Here is a 22187-nt window from a genome sequence, read left to right as displayed (position 1 = left end):
AATTAAATCTCTCTTGTGCTGTGAGCTAAGAAATGGAGTATTAAATTGAGGATTTCCTTTCAAAAATCAGTATTATTTGTTAGATCGCTCTATCACCTGGCGAGAGGTTTCAGGAATATTTGAGTTTTTACATTGTATTTTAAATACAAATTCAATTATTTCTGTAATGCTGTTTCCTTTTGTATATATAGTGGAAAAAATATTTAAAGATTGTTATTACTAATTTTTACATATTACTTGTTCAACACATAGTACTTCAACTGCATAGTACAATTAAACTTGCATACAACTTTCTGGTATAGCAGTAGTTCTCAACCTGTGGGGCGAGCCCCTCTAGAGGGGCGCAAAGTAACAAAAAGGGGGGCGTGAAGATGTGAAAAAAAGAAAACAAGAATCAAAAATATGAAAAAAAAAATCTGTTGAAACCAAAACAAATTAATTTAAACTACATTCGGATACTAGAACAATAAATACAGAGTTAGATAAATGTCGATAAAAGTTAAGTAGGTATAATAGAATATGCATCTACATTTCAAAAAAATGTTAGGGGGGGCGCGATTAAAACTTTTATGAAAACTCGGGTCGCAAATACTTAAAGGTTGAGAAACGCTGTGTAGTATAGTTTTTCTCTCCCCCTTGTTATATTTTTTTCAGTTTCTCTGCTAAACTTTGTTTTCCACCCACTAGTTTTTATCTCATTTACTTACTGCATGCATTGTTTAAGACTTGAAAATTACTGTGTGGAATGTTACAGAAAAGAATGTGAAACTGAGAAGAAGGGTAGAGATTATTTGTCAAGGCCAAGGTCTGGTGTCACAATTCATAATAGCATTTTATAACGATGTATTACTACATTTAAAAACTATGGGAGTTTTCAGAGTTACCACAGGTGTCACTACACACTGCCAGTTCATTATTTTCACCTGCATATTCAGTTGGAATTTTAAGAGAAACATGAGGTTACTTTTGAATAGCTAATTGATATGCACAAAAGTAAATTAAAGATTTTCCAATATGTTTTGGGTGAAAATAAAAAGAAATAGAAACATTACATAAGCATCTCAACACTTCCAATAAAACAGCACTGTGAAATGATTGCTCATATTACATATTGTTTTAATAGAATATAACAAAGTAAGGTGAGAAGGCAGTGCAATGTGACAACTCTGAGTAACAAAGAACTATCCCCATTTTCTCAGTGGTAGCTACAGCTTGAAAGGGCAGTCACATGAAGCCTCCCACTGGGAAGCTTATGCCTCCCATATTTCCCATAGAAAATGAATGAAGATTATGTCACAGTGTTGGCTAACCATGTCCACCTTAGAGACACGGTTGCAAAAGATTAATAAAATTTAAATAAAAAAAAACAAAAAACTGAAAAACTAAATGTATTAAAAACACTATAAATATTTGCATTACTCTAAATTACTGGTTATGAAGTTAATTTGTTATTTTATAATATTAGAAGCCATAAGATGAAAAGGTAGATTTAGTAAATAAAGGTTTAGTAATTAAACATGTATACTCACATTGTATATCTCCCCATTTTTTTGGCACTGAGAAAATAACCCTTCGGCATATTGAGATGAAACAGGCTTTTGTAATATGCGGACGTAATCTAAAAAGAAGGAAAATGCTTTTAAACCAAAGGTTTAACACTACAAATTCTTCCTTCTTGAAGTGAGACTCAAGGCACTACCATAGAGAAATATCAAATACCAATAATAAAAGACAGTAAACCATCCAAAATTTGATGGCTGGAAAAAAATAAAACAAGAAGAACCAAATTCAAGGTATATTGGTGTTGGTGAAACATATTTACATATCTGTTTTAGTGGGGTAAGGACATAATAAACCTGACACTACGGTTTCCTCATTGGTAAACATAAGCAATATTCACATTTTGTACTTTTATCTGATCTTATGTCCACTATAGTTATAATAATAAATAACTAAACCAGAGAAATGCAGATATCTTACCCACAGGTAGAAATGCTGTGATAATGCCACTACTATTATTATTACTGTTTAATTTAATTCAACATAACATAATATTGTCAAATTTCTTTAATCCAATTTTAGGTCATGGGAGTGCCAGAGCTGACCTTGGAGGCATTTTTGAGCAAATAAGAAAACAAATTTAGACTGATTTATAGCATGGATGATTAATCCAAGTATGCACATATAATTTAGAACAGCCATTTAATTAAACTGTCTTTGAGAACCAAAAAAAAAAAAACATGGAAAGACACAGGGAACACTGGAAAGCATCACATAGACAACAACCTGGAGTATGAACTGAGCTCAAGGTGCTGCATCCAAGAGGCAGCAGTGCTAACCACTGAGTCACTCTTATAAAATAGACAAGGAACCATAACAGCAATAGACATCTTTTTATATTACAATTAAAGGTAACCAGTGTAGATAAAGACAGCATAGTGTTTACTGTCTCTAAGTGCTTCCATGTTATTTCTCATGTTTATGTGGGTTTATTTTATCTACTTTAAAGTTTTACCATTTACATTACTATTATTTTTATGTGTATTTTAAAATAATTTTTAAAAAAATCATTTTAATAATAATAATAATTCTGTGTACACTTATACATGATTTTTTATTCTACTTTATTATTTTAATGTACATGCATATGTAAATTATTTTTACATAGGCTTATACTTCCTGAAAAACAGACTTGATGCTTAATGCAAGATAATGTAGATTTTTTTGTTGGTGATAATTCTAGTAAATCTTGTTTGAGAAGTACAGATAAAAATTTCGAAATATGACCACTCTGCCCATCAACTATTGACAAAAGTTTTACCTTTCTAGAAAATTCCTTAGGTTTTTATCCACAAGATTATAACTGAACAATTGAAAACAGGGGTAAGAGGCACAGAAAGTAAATTGATTTAGGTTTTCTAATTCTGGTTTATCAGGGGTACCTGCAGATGTTTCAGTGCTGGCCAGACCACCCGAAACAGTGGTGAGGGTTTACGCAGATGGGTTTCCTGAATCAGACATAAAATTCCCCTGCCCCTGCAGTCAGTATATAGGGGGCCTTAGAGTTGGGAGGAAGCCATTACTATGTCGCTGTGGCAAGGCAAGAAAAGGAGGCTAGAGGGTAAATAAAACAGTCAGAAGGCTTAGCTTTTTGGTATTCTTAAACCTTTCTGTGATTATTAGATTAGTCTAGATAAATTTTATTAATCTCATGGAGAAATCCAAATGGAACACAGTTTTCAATGTTCACCTGCCTTCGGTAATAAAACCATTTTGTTTTGTCACTTCTGTTGTTTTTTGTTCATCATTTGGGTTCGAGGACAAAGCATTAGCCCCCATAGTTCGCTACTCACACAATTTAGGAATAGAAGTTTTTTTCTGGGCTGGCACATTGGGTAGTGCTGCTGCCTCTCAGTTTGGAGACCCAGGTTAGCTTCCTGGGTCCTCCCTGTGTGGAGTTTGCAAATTCCCCCCGTGTCTACTGGGGGTTTCTTCCGGGTACTCCGTTTCCTCCCACAGTCCAAAGACATGCAGGTTAGGTGCATTGGCGATTCTAAATTGTCCCTAGTGTGTGCTTGGTGTGTGGGTGGGTGTGTGTGTGTGCCCTGCGGTGGGCTGGCACCCTGCCTAGGGTTTGTTTACTGCCTTGCACCCTGTGTTGGCTGGGATTGGCACCAGCAGACCCCCATGACCCTGTAGTTAGGATATAGTGGGTTGCATGATGGATGGATGGAAGTTTTTTTCTTTCTTTTTCTTTATTTTTATCTGCCTTGTGTAGCCATATCAGAAAACAGGAGCACTGGGGACCAAAGGCTAGCTGCCCAACCACCACTAGTATTCACAAAGATATTTTTTGTTTTTATTTTGTCTTTTTCCCAACAAAACCCTATCTGTGTCACAAGTTCATTATTTGGCCCTGCTTTGGTTTGCGCCCTGCCCGGGGTTTGTTTCCTGCCTTGCGCCCTGTCTTGGCTGCTTTTGGCTCCAGCAGACCCCCGTGACCCTGTAGTTAGGATATAGCGGGTAGGATAATAGATGGATGGATGGAAGTTCATTATTTGACACTGTGACAGCCAGAACAGAAGGTAAAAGTTGTCATAGATGGCTGGGGCCCTTGCCCGGCTGGGACACCTCTGCTGTGAAGGGACCGGGAGAGCCAGTGTGGACAGAACAGTACCTCCCCAGAAAAACTAGAAGGCAGTCCCCCTAGGTGGCAGCCATACCTCAGACTACCACAGTTGTTTTTATAAGTGTGCCTCCAGCCTTTGTCTGTGTCGGGTTGGGTGGCTGGAATGCCCCTTGGAGTTGTTACGGAGTTCATTTAAATTCACATTTACTATACCTTCCTTGTGCTTAAAACCAATTTGTGAAAGAATCTGTGTGATGGTTAGCTTGTTTTCTTGAAGTCCATGCTGCTTCAACCACTTGGCAGATGAAACAAGGGTGCATACATCTGGTTCATATTTATCATCAATTTTCTTGGCCCTTGATTGCAGTGCTGTTGCTTCATTGCTCTTACTGAGGTCAGGTATATCCAACTGTCCTCTATCTGATTTGCGTTTTAAATCAAAACTGGATTCTGTAAAAAAAAGAAATTTCATTAGTCATCCCTTTAACATATTTGGAAATGTCAAGAAAATCAACCTGCAAATTGTTTTATTAACAAAATTTAATGATCTGGATTTCAAGATATTTTAACATTTTATATTATACCATCAGGCAAATGGGGCTGCTCAGTAATGCAGTGGTTAGTATTACTGCCTCCAGGATCTAGGTTCTGGGTTTCAATTCCTCACTCGGTCATTGCCTTTGTGGATCTTGCTCATTCTCCTTCTGTAAGAATTTTTCTCTGTGTACTCTGATTTACCATCCTCATCCTAAATACATACAGGTTAAATTAATTCTAAATTAGCCTCATGTGGCTGAATATTTGAATGGACTGGCAGTATATGCAATGTCAGTTCCTGTCTTGATCCAGATGCTACACAATTTTAAATTGAATGCCACAGGTTCAGGAAAATTATTTTTTGTTAAATTAGTACAGGCAAATGAAACTTTACCCTTATTCATCCTCACACATAGTTGCAAACACAGAATAGTCGCTTGTATTATAAAACAACTGTCACTAAAATATAGAGGTACCATACTGTAACATTTTCAAACTTGTTTAATCCAATTTATGGTCATAGGGAACTAGTGCCTGTCCTGGAACCACTGGGCACAAGGCAGAAAGCAACCCTGGTCCATGCGACAGGCCATTACAGGACAACTTATGTACATATACACACCAACACTTAAACTGACAATATTTTAAAATCTGAGATCGTGTTACCCGCCCTAATTTAGGGTGTTTATAAGAAATTTAACAATTTACTTTATGAGGCAGAACTACATAATAAACAAGAATATTTGCATCAAATATATGAAATATTAAAATATGTGCTTTAACACAAATGTTTAGTCTAAATAGTCTTGGTTGTAATAGAAAAAAAAACAAAAATAGTATCATTTTCATAATTACTAACCTTGAAATAGTCTAAAAAGATGCCCAACATGCTTATGTTTAACATTTGTCATGTTTAATCTTATTTTTATATTCATCATCAGCAACATTGAAACAGCATAAAATGACACTACACATGCCTATATTACCGATACCCATTTTTTTAAAATTCTGTGAAAAAAAGTGACTTTGAATCCACGTATCCCGTTAGAGGGTAAAACCTTGGGGTCGGCTGATGTGGCAGACACAAAATCAAGCCCTTCTGATCATTTTTGCACAAGAAATGTATTGGTTTGTATATCATAAGAGTGTAATTTCCTACATAAAAAATGATCCACAGTAATTTTTACAAACACATTTTAAAAACACTTTGGAAATGTGGGACCTTGCAGAAATGAGGAGAATGTGTAAATCTTCACATAAATACAGCTTAGTGCAGGATTCAAACCCAACACACTGTATCTATGAGCTAGCAACGCTAGCCAGTGCATTATGAGTATTCATAAAAATAAAAAGGTGTATTTAAAATATATATGAAAAAAACAGGCAGGTTTACTTAAACAAAATGCATCTTGTACTTAAACTGCCTTGCACTGGAATTGTTGCATTCTTGTATGCTTTGCAAAACATCTTCTGATGGAGTACTCTACCAGATAAAAGTATCAAGCAGTTTGGATATAATCTGGTTTCCTCCTACAAATTGTGTTAATTTAGTCAACAGTGACTCAGCCTAGGATAAGTGTGTGTGAGCCAATGCTACTGGGACATTTAATGTCCCTGTACTGGAAAAGTGAGTTTTGAAAATGGATTGATTGACTTATTGGTAGGCTGATTCTAAATTAAAATAAAAATCAGGTTTGCTACAAATTACAAGAAATATGTTGAGGTGGCAGACGAGAAAAAGTAATCAAGCTGTTTATAATTTTGTGGAACATTTTAATACCAAGAAATACAAATATTGTTATTAAAATAGATAATTGTTTTTAAAATTCTAAGGTATCATAACGTTCTGTACAATTTGTTGAAGTTTTACAGACATCATTTTAATTGTTCATTGTCATTATTGGATGAATGGATTACATACAGTAATGTTCCTTTCAGTATACATGAAACACTCCATCAATTCATCTTTCTTATTTCCTATAATTTCAAGCTATATTTATATATTCTATTTCAATTTTCTCCTTCTAAACTATATATAAGATCAATTTAACTTTAAACTGTTACCAGTTTTGGGTGACATGGTTGCTCTATGGTTAGTATCAGTCTTCACAATCCAACATCCTGTGTTCAGATCCTGGGTTACTGTTCTTGTGAAATCTGCATGTCTTCTCAAGTGTCTGAGACAACTTATCACCTTATGCTTCTCATTTTCACCACCAGGCAAACTGGTGAATCGAAACCAACTCTTTGGTAGTGAGAATGTCCAGGAAATGGTACTTGGCCCTGAGTTAACTCTGGTTTTGTGCTCAATGCTACTAGGTTATGCTCCAGCCCTCCGCAATCCTGGATTGGATTAAGTAGGTTTCACAATGTTATTATCAATTTAATAAAGTATAGCAATAGTAGTCATCCCAAAATGTAAGGACTTTATGGAAAAAAATGGTAGGAATCTAAAAGCTTATTGGCTCTCGCTGTGGCTGCTGCATTGCATATCTTTCTGACATTACATCTGATGCCATAAAATAAAATTTAAATTTATACTGTATATTGATACCATGTTTCTGTGTGAGTACACCCTGCAGATATATCCCAAAACAACAGCATACTTTATATACTACATATTATGAGGTGTACAATCACATAATCGGAGGCTCAGTTTTTGCCCATGTATATCAGATTACTCCCACATCCCAAAGATGAACAGGTTAGGCAGATTAACAACTTTAAACTGGCCAGATGTGAACTAGTGCTGGTGTGTGTATATGTTCTCTGTTGTGAGCTAGTGCCCTGTCCTGTATGAACTTATGACTTAGGCCCAAGTGCTGCCAGAACAGATTCTTGTCCCCACATCCAGGAGTTCGATCAAGCAAGATTTAAAAATGTTATTTTTACCCTTTAGAAATCTAAGATTTTATAAGTTATCTCTTGCATAAAAGCTCTTTGTACAGTTTTGAAACATTTCATAGATTTGTGCTTATCTCATTCTGTCAAAATACAAATGTATTTTTGTCATTACACAAATAATGATCATTTGGGCTATTGCAACCCTAGTTAGCTTCCAGTCATGAAACCTTCACCACCACAGTTTGGGCAGAATTCTGAAAACATAAAACTTTAAACTAAAACAAACACTTGAGCTGCCTTGTGTGTGGATGGACATGTGAGTGTATCCGGCAATAGACTAGATAATTTTAAATTGTGAATTTTTGCTGGCAGAACACAGAACACTATTTATTAAATATTCATTGCAGCATCATGTATAAGGCAGGAGCTACTAATCCACCACAGGGCAAACTTGCACAGTTTGTGTCTGCACATCTTTTGGATATGAGTTTAAGGCAAAAATGGCCAAAAATACATGGTCAGTGAACAGCATACAAACTTTATGTCTATTGAACTATCCCCAGTATTGAATGCTACATAGCCATGCTACCCATTAATGTAGTCTCACTATATTTGCGAAAAATAAACATAACCTGATGCAAGGGAAAAACCTTTCTGTAGAATCAGATTATACATTCGCATTTGGAGGCATCAATAGACGAATGGTACATGTGAACAATACAAGATATCATAGCAGACTGTTCAAACATGTGGAGCCCAGTAGCTGCGGTGCTGTTTGTGTCTGTCTGTCTCCACTGTCACAGGTCTTATTACAGTGTGCAAATTAATTACTGAGCTTCAGTCACCTTGTGATACTGAGGTACTGAATGTATAACAGCTCATTTAGCTTTTTATTTTCTAAGCATTAAATCTTTTTTTCAGTATCTTTTGCTCTCTCCCTGAAACACGATGGCAGTTTAAAACACATGGATTGGAGAAACTGGTGGTGGTTGTTTTGGTAAGAAGCCCTGTGGGTGTAGCCTTTGCAGTGCTTTTTAGCATGTTGTCCCCAGCGGTGTATTCTCGTTTGAGAATCACATCCAGTCCTGTGAGACTACCCATTAATGTATCTAGATAATACGAATTATAACCAGATCATTCTATGAATCAGACTTTGCTAAGGTTGTCTCAGTGCTGAAAACAAAAAAGAACTCTTTATCAGGTTTTTAAAAGAAAGTGACTTGGTGTACTGCTATCTGTTTAATTATTAGTAAAATAACATACATTCATTCTCAAATTATATTAATTTAATTCAAACCTGTAGTGGATCAAGCGCAAAAGGCATAAACCAGCTCTGACAAGGCATTATACTCCTGTCAGAATGTACAAACTTCACACAGAGAGCAACTTGCAAGTAAAAATGTCCATCATTTTAAATCACTTACTGACAAAAATGCAAAATTAATAATTATCAATTCAATACATTATCCATTACAAGTATCTTAAATTCTCACGCATAAGCAGTGTAGAGCAATAAGATCCCACGTTGCAAAACAGCAGCTAATGGTGGTCAGCATTCTCCAGGCCGCAGCAGGACAAATCACAACAGCAGTTGTAATGAACAATCTTGAACAAAACACTGTTCCAGTGATGATTCATGGTCAGCTTTTGCAACTCCTTCACAAAATGATTTGTATGATGGTCAGCAAATTTAACATAAATTTGGAAATATGGATATATTTTTATTCATTAAAATAAAAATGTGTATGCTTATCATAATGCAAAGGGGCTAAAAAAACCAAGACTAGGACCAATATAGGAAGACTAAAATTATTTTTCAGGGTTTATTAAGACCATACCAGTTCATATAGGGGTGTTTTTAATAATATGATTAAACAACTGAATAGCATGTCAGCTGAGGCAAATCTGATTAACGGATTTTTAAAGTTAAGCTCCCTCCCAGTTTTCTGGTATGGTAAAGTCTGTTCAAAAAGTAAAGAATTCATGGCTTACTTCAGCCAAGCATTATTTGCCAAAGAGTTCCATTCTACTGAAATGGCCAAGCAGCTGAGTGTTCTTCATAAAGCATACAAGGGGAAAAAAGAAGGCAGATGAAATGGAAGTCAGCGCTATTGTTGTGCCAATTTGCCATCAAAGAGCTCAATCAACTGTTGTGGCCACCTTAACGAGTGTCCAAAACTAAAGCTTGCATTTATCTTACCTTACATGGTGCTCAAAAGTGGGAATTCTGCCAGTAAACTTCTACAGGAGAGGTTTTACTTTGATAACCTAGTCTGCACTAAGCAAGAAAGAGAAGTGAAATATTCTTCTGAGAACAGAAAATAAACATGCTTACCAATGTAAGGATTACATCTTTAAAAAAACAAGAAGCATTATATAAATATTAATCTATATTATGTTTGCCATATGTTTTGTTTCATTTCAACAATGCAGCCACTCTAGAAAAGCAATGCCAAACAAAATATGAAATTTAGAGTGCTGTACTTGTTAAGAATTTATAACCTTTTCAGTGCCAACAAAACATATGGTTGAATTTTTTGGTTAATTTTATTTTATGCAATATTGGTTTAGATTGGGTGCAATGTTTATTACCAGGGCCTCGCAGTTCCCAAATGCTGGCTTCAAATCCACCCTGTTTGCACTGTCTGTGCAAAGTTTGCATGTTCTTGTGTTGTACTTCAGTACTCATCCCAGTGAATTAAATGCTGCTGTGATGATTAAGGCTTGCATTCTGAAAGCCATTTCATTTTTGTAATTGAAAGAAAAAGCAATTATCATGAGAGTGTATATATAGACACCAAAAATGTATTAAATGTTAATGACATACCTATGAAATGAAAGGATAATTTTTAACTCCCAGCTAATGAATTGTGCATGAGCAAATCAGACATTTGAATTAATAAAGAACAATTCAGTATATTAAGTGTTGTTCTTAATGTAATCAGTTTAAGTTACAGAAAACTGCAATGAAAAGTTTAGAATCAAAAGAAGTTGTTACGCTTCCAGACAATAAAGTAAAATAAATGTACATCTTAGTACATGAGAAATGATTAGAAGTAGAGATTAAAAGTTGTGAATATCTTAAAAATGTTTAAACAATGTGGAGCAATATTTTTCTATCATAAGAGATCATTTTTCAGTAATAACCAATTGTTTTTTGATTTTTATATTGCTTACATAGTTATTGATAGCTATTCTTCTGTATTTATTTCTGCATATAAAACACAAATAAGATTAAGATACAGACAGGACTTGGACCACAATGCGACTAACTTGCAGGCTGACATGCTACCATCTGCACTTTTGAGCAATGGCAATAAAATTGCCCTTTTCAACTATTTAATGCAAAACATCACTGCAGTTTTCTTATATTTTTATCTATAATTAAGTTAACTTTTTGGTGGGACTGGATTTTTCTGGGCCATGGGGTCTTAAGATTGAGTGAAACTCGCTTTCTTAGGCCAAGACTTTCTTGTCGGTCAGTCTGCTTGTCAATCTGGAACATTTAGCTTTATTTTATGTTTTGTGCAACTCTTAATGAGAGCTCATCCTGGGTATGATGTCCTGCGTCCTCCAACTTGCAGGGAAAACTTGGGGGTTGGTGGCAGGATTGGCACTCTAGCCACTGTAAAAAACCTCACACTGTTCCACTCCATTCGAACTAGTGTGGTGCTGAGGTGTCACCTGTTGCACGGCTGCGCTCGGGTCCTAATCTGGGATCCTGAGGTGGTTTGTCTTGTATCAGTGCATGCTCCCATCTTCATGTCCTTTTTAGATTTGCCTAAGATAAACAAGAGTACCCACGACATCACCTCAGGGTCGGGCCAAAAGCAAGAGCTGTTTCGCAGATGATAAGCGACAAACGATGAGATAGCAGGACACTGTCACACATGCTAAAGCAACAGATCAGCATTAACTTCCACAGAAAGTGCAAGAATAAAAGATTTCCACAAGAACAGCAAGAGACCACTATTTACAACACTAACACAATATGAACAGATCCTTGTCTTTTCAATCTATGGGAGCCTCTGTTGCTAATCCCTAGAACATGGTGCCTACATATTCAGAATTCAGAATCAAGTTTATGATTATATTGGTGGATGAGACTTTCAAGCTGTGGCATCACTAGGGCTGGTGTTACCCTGCGTGGTAACCAAGGCTGGAATAAGACCTCCACAGGTCCCTGGGTGACTTGATGAGTACAGTTCCTTAACAGAGAGTTGATCATACTTTAAACACCCAGCTGTTAAATGGAGCATGCTAACTCCTAGTATTAATGACGCACAAACACTCAGTCGTTTCATCAAGCTTTCCCCTCTGTAATTTCCTGAATTTCTCTGATGGTTTCAACTGGTATGGTCTGCACCCACAGTAACGTAACCGATTTCAAGGCCTGAAAATAACACCTCTCTCCCAGGGTTGGAATCTACTATGAAATTATTTCCAGAGGGGCTCCAGAAGCAAATTTAGTCCATATTGCTTAAAAAGTTTGAGTGTCTACTTTTTAAAAAGGGCTTTTTAAAAGCAATGATATTAATAATATAGTGTAATTCAATATAAAACAATAGTTAAAATAAAATTTAAAAAGTTTGTAAAGTATCATGTAGGGAAGCCTAAACAAAAAAAATATTCAAATTAACGTGTCACTCTAAAATATTTAATTAATTTATTTATTTAAAAGAATTATAAGTAATTTATTATTATTATTATTATACATTTTATTTATTTGTATGCTAAACACCCAAGGACACTGAACAATAGATAAAACACACATTACTAACAAAACTAAAATACAGAATTTAAAATCAGAAAGAGTAATTACAGTCAAAGAGAAAAAGCAGTCTTAAACAAATGAGTTTTAAGTTTAGATTTGAAAAGTGAGAATTATTCAATATATCTAAGCTCAGATGGTAGTGAGTTGCAGAGCTGGGGAGCAGAGCATTCTGTTGAATGCTCTCTCCCCATGGTGGTAAGATGGACAAAAGGGACAGTCAAGTGGATGGAGGAAGAGGATCTAAGGGTGTGGGAGGGAATGGCAACATGGAGGAGGTTGGACAGATATGGAGGGGCAAGGTTGTGGATAGCCTTAAAACGTTAACAGAAGAATTTTGAATTAAATGTGGAACTTAATTTAAAACACAATTAACATCCATCCAGCCATCCATTATTCATCCGCTATATCCGAACAACAGGGTCACGAGGTCTGCTGGAGCCAATCCCAGCCAACATGAGGCGCAAGGCAAGAAACAAACCCCGGGCAGGGCACCAGCCCACCACATGGCGTGCATGCACACACACCCACACACCAAGCACTAGGGACAATTTAGGATTGCCAATGCACCTAACCTGCATGTCTTTGGACTCTGGGAGGAAACCAGAGCTCCCGGAGGAAGCCCACACAGACACGGGGAGAACATGCAAACTCCACACAGGGAGGACCCGGGAAGCGAACCCGGGTCTCCTAACTGTGAGGCAGCAGCGCTACCCACTGCGACACCATGCTGCCCCAATTAACATTTATGACAGAAATTTTGATTTTTTATCAAAATTATTTATCTTATGTTAGCCGTAATTGAAGAAAAATCAAAGCATGCTTTGTTGCTTGCAGTCAATCCTGTACAACAATTTTAATCAAAATCTGAGATGTAGTGGTTAAATATAAAAAAAAAAAAGTTTGTTTATCCCACTGAAGAACATAACAGAGGTTACCCAGAACTTGTTGCAGGTTGTGAATGGGCCCCCATAACAGTTTACTTTTAAGTTTTAGAGTCCCAAATATTTAGGCCTGCCATTGATCTCTACTCATCTGTTTCAAAAACTACAGAATTTCATTAATAGTAACAATCTTTATGTTCCAGCATTTATAAAGAGAATATGACTCAAAATCAAGAAGAAGAAAAAGAAAAAACAAAAACAGAAGACAGTTCCAAGAAGTAAAAATGTAATTCCAAACTGATTTTCCACAAGACCAGCAATGTTTAATGCTTCAGCATCATATGCTATTGCTGTTGTGTTCACAACAAACACCACCACAAGCAGATATGACAAAGAAAACAAACTCTGACCTTTATCTATTTCACACCCTCATGTCCATCCAATTGTTTTCCATTCTCTTTTCTTTGAGGACCAGATGTCTGCGGGTTCTACTAGTTTTTTTTAAATAATGTACAATCATGCAGCTCTATATTTTTTGAACTCATTTATTATACAGCTTGGCTGCATGGTGCCAGATCCCATCCTGGAAATATCAAATGCAAAGCAGCATCCAGCCTTGCATGGTAAGGCAGTCCATTAGAACTTACACAAACCCATAGTAATCCATTCTATTGTGCATGTAATCAAATAGAGGAGAAAGAATATTCAAATAAAATCAGTGTGAAATGTACTGAATAACCTCCACATAAAGGGCGGAGTGGTAGCTCTGAGGCTAAGGATCTGCACTGGTATCCAGAAGGCTGCCGGTTCGAATCCCTGTCACTGCCAAAAGAGATCCTACTCTACTAGGCCCTTGAGCAAGGCCCTTAGCCTTCAATTGCTCCAGGGGAGCTGTACAATGGCTGACCCTGCGCTCTGACCCCAAAGGGTATGTGAAAAACCAAGTAATTTCCTTTGGGATTAATAAAGTATAATAAAATTAAAAAATTAAAAATAATAATAAACAATGGCTGGTTGGGATTTGAACCCAGGTTGCTATAGCTGGGTTCACAGCACACAGCAAATACAAAAGCTTCTCATCCTAGAAACTATTTAAACATGGTTAAATAATCAGAAATTAAAATGTGAGATCTATGTTCAGAATGATTCAGGACATAAGAAATTTCAAAAAATCTGAAGCTGTTTATAATCTTCAGTCTACAATATAAAGACTTTAAGGGCCATGCAAAGTTTGTAAATGTTATTTTTTTTCTTAAAATGATAAAGTTAGAATTATCTTAACAAAGCAGGGTGAGATAAATACGTTGCAGAAACACACCAAAATATCTAATATATTTTTTTCTTATTCAAAGTAAACTTACCCTCATCAATTAAGAAAACATCAGAACGAAGGCCTGATATATTGTAACTTGATTCACCTCATGCATTTTAAAAACCAGAGGCATTATATTCAGCAAAAACTAACATTAAATAATTTCTGTCATGAAAATGTCAAAGAGAAATTTTAGAAAACAAATGTTAATCAAAAAGGATTGAATAATTCTGATTTAGCAGTGTTTTGTGAGGTATAAGTTAATTAAACTTAAATTATATACATTTAACATAACAGTCTCACTTAATCCAATTCAGGGTCAAAGGAGCCACTGCCCACCGTAGGGACACTGGATGCAAGTCAGGAAAAGGTGATGGACCAGGTGCCAGTTCATCACAGATTGTATTTTTTACAGTATAAGACATTTATAATGTTGGGTGTTTCAAATTCCATAAGTTAGCATAAAATACAAGAGAATTCCTACTGGAACTATACTAACACCTTTAACACAGTATTCCAAGGAACAGTTAAATATATATATATATATAATATATCAGTGATGTACATAAGGTCATAGACAAAAAAATCTTACCATTAATTGCAGTGTTGATCTTTCTCATATCCACTGCCATCTTCTTATTTTCCAGTGTTCTATTATTTTTTTCTGTTAAAGTAAAGTCCATTTTTTAATAACTATAACATAAAAAGATCTTCTACCAATTAATCATAACAGTTACAGAACATACAATCAGACTTATCCATTCTGTGATTTATTTTTCAGCTGTTATTCCAGTTCAGGGCCACACAAACCCTGGATAGGGCACTCAGTCCACTAAAGGGCACACACACATTGACCCATGCACACTCAAACTAGGCCAGTTTGGAATTGCCAGTCTTTTAAATTTGGGAAGAAAAATAAATACCCAGAGGAAACCCCACAAAGCCATGTGGAGAACATGCAGATTCCATACAAGACGTACTCATGCCAAACTTTGAACTCCTAAGTCTGGAGGTGTGGGCATCATAACTTAATAAAGGTTTTACCATTATTTAGATAGCAACTTTTATAGCAATGCTGCAAAATACCACAAAGTGCATAAACATCTATTATATAATAAAAAGTAACTGTATTAAACATTGTTCCTTTTCAGTGGTTATTTTATTATACATCATTTGGGTACAAGTCCAAAGAAGCACCAACAATAAATCAGCAATTTAAAGAAAACTTATTGAAGGAATGTATGGTTGTTAGGCAATAATTACATGAGCTACTGGGCCAAAGGGATCAGACAAATTAAGTAATTAAGCACATTTCTAATTCACAATGGAAATATCGGAAAGTAGGAAAAAAGAAAAAAAAAAATCCCAAAGCAAGAAAAATTTACACATATTTAACATAAATTGAGTTATTTTTGAAACTACTCCAACAAAATTAGTGCCTGGCTATTGCATTATACTCAGTACCTGATATCCCATTAATTTAATTAATTTATTCATCAGCATGCCTCTATATTAATGTAACTATATCTCTATATTTTTATGTTGTTATGTTCTCTTCTAAACTCTTTAGATTTATTGTGTTTAATTAGCTTTTGCCATTTTTCCCTTGATATTTTCTAATATGTAATGAATTCCTTATAATATTTTTATGGTGTATAAAATGTTATAAATATGTTTACTAAATTCTTTGACATGCTTGAAGGAAGCAATAATTCTTGTTGTGGGGAAAATAAATGTCCGCATTACAGCTTGCTGCAAATCTATTTAAAGGACATTAAAATAAAAACAGAGAATTTTGTTTTCCTCCAGGTACTCCGGTTTCCTCCCACAGTCCAAAGACATGCAGGTTAGGTGGATTGGTGGTCCTAAATTGGCCCTAGTGTGTGCTTGGTGTGTGTGTGTGTGTGTCCTGCGGTGGGCTGGTGCCCTGCCCGGGATTTGTTCCTGCCTTGCGTCTTTTGCTGGCTGGGATTGGCTCCAGCAGACCCCCGTGACCCTGTGTTAGGATATAGTGGTTTGGAAGATGACTGACTTGAGAATTCTGCCAGTTGACTTTGCTTAGGTTGCCTTATGTTAATTTGCTTTACAATCCTATTTACTTACACTACCATTATAAGAATGGATAAATAATTAATGTCTACATGTGCAGATACTGCATTAAAATATGTACTTTTATATGCCTGTGTTACATGATGTTACATTTTTAAATATGTATAGTGCTCCAAGCCCATCTAACTTAATGTAATCTACACATAATAAATAGCCATTTGGAAACATGAGAGTTTTAAATTGCTCACTTAGTAGTTCGGTGGAACATAAAGTAATGAATAATATTTCATGCTTTGTAAATATTTCCCATTATTTTTTTCAGGTAACGAGACTGAAATCTACTGATTTTACTTTTTCAGGTTCATCTGTCTGAATTTTCCTTATGTTTAAAACAAAGTCATTGAAAATGTCTTAAAAATTAGGCATAAGGCAAAACAAAACATTCCATATAATTTTCGACAAAAACTAACATTTAAAATTTTGTTTTATTAAAGACTTTTTTTCTCAAAAGGGAAAACTGCATTATTGAATTCTGTCACAATCATACTTTGTAAAGCATTAAAATCCTCTTTTACAAGCTAACAAATAAGTCCAAAACTGAACAAATATTATTTAAAACACACACACTCACTGTATATATTTATATTTTAGATAATGCCAGTAAGTTAATTCTACAAATGCGCATGTTTCCCACTATTCCAGGTACTATAGGCTCATATCTAATGAACACTGCCTTCACATACGTAAATATAATGAAAATTATTGAAGTAATAGCGCATCGTTACTTGAAGAAAAACGTACTTTATTAACAAAAAACACCAAACAGACCACTTACAAATGGGGAGTAGAAATATACAATAATCAATTAGTTTAGCTAGATTAAAAAAAAAACATGTTTAGAAATGATCTTTTATTCATCCGTTCTCAGTTATAACGGTGAAGTTTCAAACTTTTTTTAGCTTAATCGACACATAGTCACAATTTCATTCTGTTGATTAAAATCAGAATCACTCCCATTTTGGAAAAGTTATTGGAACCATATTAAGATAAAGGCATGATAGTTTTATTTTACATTGTATTACTCTTCAGCATAACCTCTCTATAGATTTGAAGTCATTCTTTCTCCACACACACACACACACACACTTACATATACATATATATACATACATACATATATATATATATACATACATATATATATTTATTTGCCTTTATTCAGTGTGTGCCACTCACTGACAGACTGGCCAGATGGTGGAATGGGAGCTAGAAGTTTAAAATCCAATGCACCAAGGGCATTTGTTGAATCGTGCAAGCATGTCCGTTTAGTCTATCATTTCTCATATTGCATGACTTTATTCCATACCCTTTTAGCTTTATAGTGTACATATAGTTATGGTGTTCACCACAGACGTTACATATAATAAAATTTGTGAGGCTCTCATTTATAATACTAACCAGACATAAAACAGCGGCTGAACATTTAATTACATATAAAGAGAACCAGATAGATAGATAGATAGATAGATAGATAGATAGATAGATAGATAGATAGATAGATAGATAGATAGATAGATAGATAGATAGAGTTTTCTAATTGTCAACAGCCTGCAAAGCAGTTCCTTGGACTTGCTCCCCACGTCGTTTCCTATTTCTGATCAAATGCTTGCAAATCTAAAGTCGAACACTGAAGCCCTGTATATTTTACAATGCATTCCACTGCACATTCGAGCGACAGCGATTTAAGCATTTTCTAGTCAGTAAGTTTTAAAAGTTTTAAAGAAATCAAGTGAACACCTTCACCCGACTCGAGTTTACGCTCCTTTCTCATTAGTTGCCTCTTAAACCGAAAACTTACAAAACCGCATACTACTTTACCTTTTTATTCTTTTCAACGTGATAAAATGATATTATTTTTCTACATTTAATCTGTTATTACATTTCCCCTAATTACAGTATTAAAGCATGGCTACGCTCCCTACTCTTTTACCAGCCGTGGTGTTGTTATTGGATACGGCTCGGTTGCGAAGCCTTGGCCAATCCGAGTAAGGACTACAAAAGCACGCCGCCCTGCAAAGTTACGTCATCATATGCCATACTTGACAACGGTAGCGAAAGAAGGGATGCTTGGGAAAGACGAGATGTTGATTACTTAAAGGGGTTTTGACAAGCTGCACTTGAGTTGGTGACATACGTATGTTTGTGTGGTTCTTTAGGTCTAAAACAGGCCAGAAAAGGCTGACAATTTTAAAGCGCACTGAGTACGCTACTTTGGTAAATACTTTACGATTTTCATGATACTAAACACAATATGCCACCAACGTGTCAGATTAAGGCGATAGACTCACTCCTTTTGTGTTTACCTTAACGATGTTTTGTTTTTTTATCTGTACTTCAAATCGATTGCTGGAAGGGACCTTGTCAGCGCTCACCTACTACTTAAACAATGCAGTTTCCAAATTAAATGAAGTAAAGCTATCTGTTACTAATTTCCACAAAAAGCAAAAAAAAGAAGGCACATAACTTTACACATTGTACGGAGGAAGCCAGTTTTGTTGCAATAGAAGTCAGTTGTTCTAGACAGAATAGTTTAAGTCCATCATGTTGAATGAAGCTTGCCTGTGAAATTAACTCTTCAAATCTGTCCATTGAGTTTCTGCCAAACTTAAGTCTGACCATTAGAATATTAGAAAAATCTAGATGAGAACAGGCCATTCAGCCCAACAAAGCGTGCCAGTCCTATCCATTTGAATCTTCCAAAATAACATCAAGTCTAGTTTTGAAGGTTCTTAAAGTCTTACTGTCTACCACGCTAGTTGGTAACTTACTCCAAGTGCCTATGGTTCTTTGTGTAAAGAAAAACTTCCTAATGTTCGTGTGAAAGTTTCCCGCTGTGTCTTCATGTTCTTGATGAACTCTTTTTAAAATGACAATCATGATCCACTGTAGTAATTCCCTTCATAATTTTGAACTCAGTTAAGTTTCCTTTTAATCTTCGTTTGCTTAAACTAAAAAGGCTCAGCTTTTTAAATCTTACCTCATAATTCATCCACTGTAGCCCTGGATCAGTCTAGTTTCTCTTCACTGGACTTTTTCTAGAGCTACTATGTCCTTTTTGTAGCCTGAAGACCAAAACTGCACAGAGTACATTAGATGAGGTCTAACCAGTGTGTTTTAAAGCTTGATTATAAGCTTTAACCCAAGCATAAATCCATAACCTGCTTTTTCCTTTTTGATCACACAACTGATGAAGGCTATACAGCCAAAATGTTGTGTCTCTTACTTTCTTTCATTTTCAGTCAGGAAATGACCTTTAACGTTTTGTCCTTTACAGCCCTTCACTAAGTCCAATTTATATTTAAAATGTATAAATAGAGTGAAAACAACACACAACTATTACTGCCCTCCATTTTTTTTTTTTAGAAAAATTATGAAAAAACGTATGCTCCTGCCACTACTTGATCATTCACATATTTTTCAGAATTCTCTGGGATGGGATGCGAGATTCATGTGTGAACATTCATCAGCCTTTGAAACTGTAGGGTCACACTGTAATGCAGGGAACCTCAATCACAGTCTTGGAGGGCCGCAGTGGCTGCAGGTTTTTGTTCTAACCCGGTTGCTTAATTAGAAAGCAATTCTTGCCAATAATTTAATTTCATGGCTTGTTAGTGCTTTAACTCTGCTATGTCAGGAAATTCTCATAGCCTAGATTTTCTTCCCTTTTCTAATTATACCATCCAAATAATTTGAAGGCTAAAATGGATGAGTAATTCTCAGTCCTTCACTTTTCTCTCTTCACTTTCCTTCCAAGTATTTAATTAAACCAAATAGTGCACGATGAATACACATGGGTGTAAATGGTAACAAGCTGAATGGGGAACTGCTGGTCTCTTTTGTCACTCTCATGTTATTGCTAATTAGGAGCAATTAAAAAAATGAGAATACAGCTGTTTAAGACTAAAATAAGCAATAAGGGTTCAAAATCTTAACGAGTGAGACTACTAAAGTGAAGCAGAAGTGTTACTTGAGCAATAAGTGCTTCTTATTAAGCAATTGGGTTGGAGCAAAAAACCTGCAGCCATTGCAGCCCTCCAGGGGCCTCGTGTATAAATGGTGCGTACACACAGAAATATTGCATAAGAACTTTTCCACGTTCAAATCGATATGTATAAAACCTACACTTGGCGTAAAGCCACGCACTTTTCCACGGTACCTCATACCTTGTCGTATGCAAGTTCTCCACTCGGTTTAGCAGACTGGCGGCACCCAGCGTCAAAGCAATGCTACTGTTCCTGTGTGGTTACTCTTTTATTTTCCTGACGCGGCTTTATAATTACACTGAAACTAACCGCATATTGTTTATTAGTGTAATGCATCTGGTTGTAATTAACTTGTAACAATATAATGGTCCAGGGAACAGCCATAGTATTCCAAATACCATAACTGCTTTAGTGTTGTTACTCTCACTTCTTCTTCTTCTTTCAGCTGCTCCCATTAGGAGTTGCCACAGCGGATCATTTTTTTCCATATTACTGTCACTGCACCACTCAGAGTATTTATATCACTGTATCTGAGTGGGGAATCACAGCAGCAGCTGATCAGAAAGAGAATTATCGGTATACAGTATCAAGCACACGCTGTCTCAGCCATGGCAAAATGTTTCAAAGTCATTCCTGTACGGACCTCACGGTTCAGAAACAGTTTCATTCCAAGAAGTTTAAACGTACTTAATCAATTGCTCCTTGTAGAACTGTTTGTACTTATAAGTAAACTGTAAACTTGCACTACAGTTATAATATTACACAACCTAAGCCACTTTATAAAGCGCGTATTTACATATGATGACGATATCATTTTTAAGATGAAATGCAGCAAAATATGTTTATTATATTATACAGGTAAAACTTTAACTTCATTTAAATAATCTATATTCTTCACTGGGACTGGCGTGAAAGATAGAATAATTAAACATGTACTACGAAGATATTTCAATGTTCCTTAAACGTTTTGCAGAATCGCCGCTCTAAGCATACAGATGGCTTAATGTCTATTACAGAGCTGATTGTGTGGTGATCGGTTACTTGGAGAAAGAAAAGCAACGACTGCAGGGACAGCCACGCCAATATATATTGAATATAAAACAAAGAGAAAATAACGACACAGTTAAAAACGCACGGGCAAATTTCAACAAAAGTTAAATGCTTGTGTCATAAGCATGAGGCGGCTATGCAGTGTCCGCAACAGACGTGGCCATCCACCGTGCATAAAATACCATATTGACATTGGCAGGCGAAGGAGCCACCGATTCTTTCTCTGCCCAGGGCCGCCACAAGCCTAGAGCCGCCCATGCGTACTGCTGCAATAAATAATTTCATCGAAGGTCACGCACAATCACTGTGCCGTGAAACCCATGTTTAATAACGTGCTTTAACTCCTATCATCATGAAAATGATATCACGTATACATCTCGGTATTTTTTTGCCCAGAGGGGACTGGGCGGTCTCGTGGTCTGGAACCCCTACAGATTTTATTTTTTTTCTCCAGCTTTTGGAGTTTTTTTTTTGTTTTTCTGTCCACCCTGGCCATCGGACCTTACTTATTCTATGTTAATTAATGTTGACTTATGTTTATTTTTTATTGTGTCTTCTATTTTTCTAT

At 35.8% G+C, this 22187-nt stretch overlaps 1 protein-coding gene across 1 annotated transcript in view; it reads right to left on the bottom strand.

Moving 5' to 3' along the window:
* Positions 1 to 18564, bottom strand: part of LOC120523403 (von Willebrand factor A domain-containing protein 3B-like) — a 221403-nt gene extending 202839 nt beyond the window's left edge. The window contains exons 1-4 of the mRNA XM_039744685.1: positions 18405 to 18564; positions 15070 to 15141; positions 4343 to 4579; positions 1530 to 1618 (exon numbers count right to left, since the gene is read on the bottom strand). Coding sequence (XP_039600619.1) covers positions 1530 to 1618; positions 4343 to 4579; positions 15070 to 15109 — 366 coding nt within the window. The 5' untranslated portion in view covers positions 15110 to 15141; positions 18405 to 18564. The remainder of the gene's footprint in view (positions 1 to 1529; positions 1619 to 4342; positions 4580 to 15069; positions 15142 to 18404) is intronic.
* Between the last annotated feature and the right edge of the window lie 3623 nt (positions 18565 to 22187).

Source organism: Polypterus senegalus, chromosome 2 (assembly GCF_016835505.1).
Source record: "Polypterus senegalus isolate Bchr_013 chromosome 2, ASM1683550v1, whole genome shotgun sequence".
NCBI lineage: Eukaryota > Metazoa > Chordata > Cladistia > Polypteriformes > Polypteridae > Polypterus > Polypterus senegalus.
Note: the sequence above shows the minus strand (reverse complement) of the source record. Positions and strands in the feature narration are given on the sequence as shown.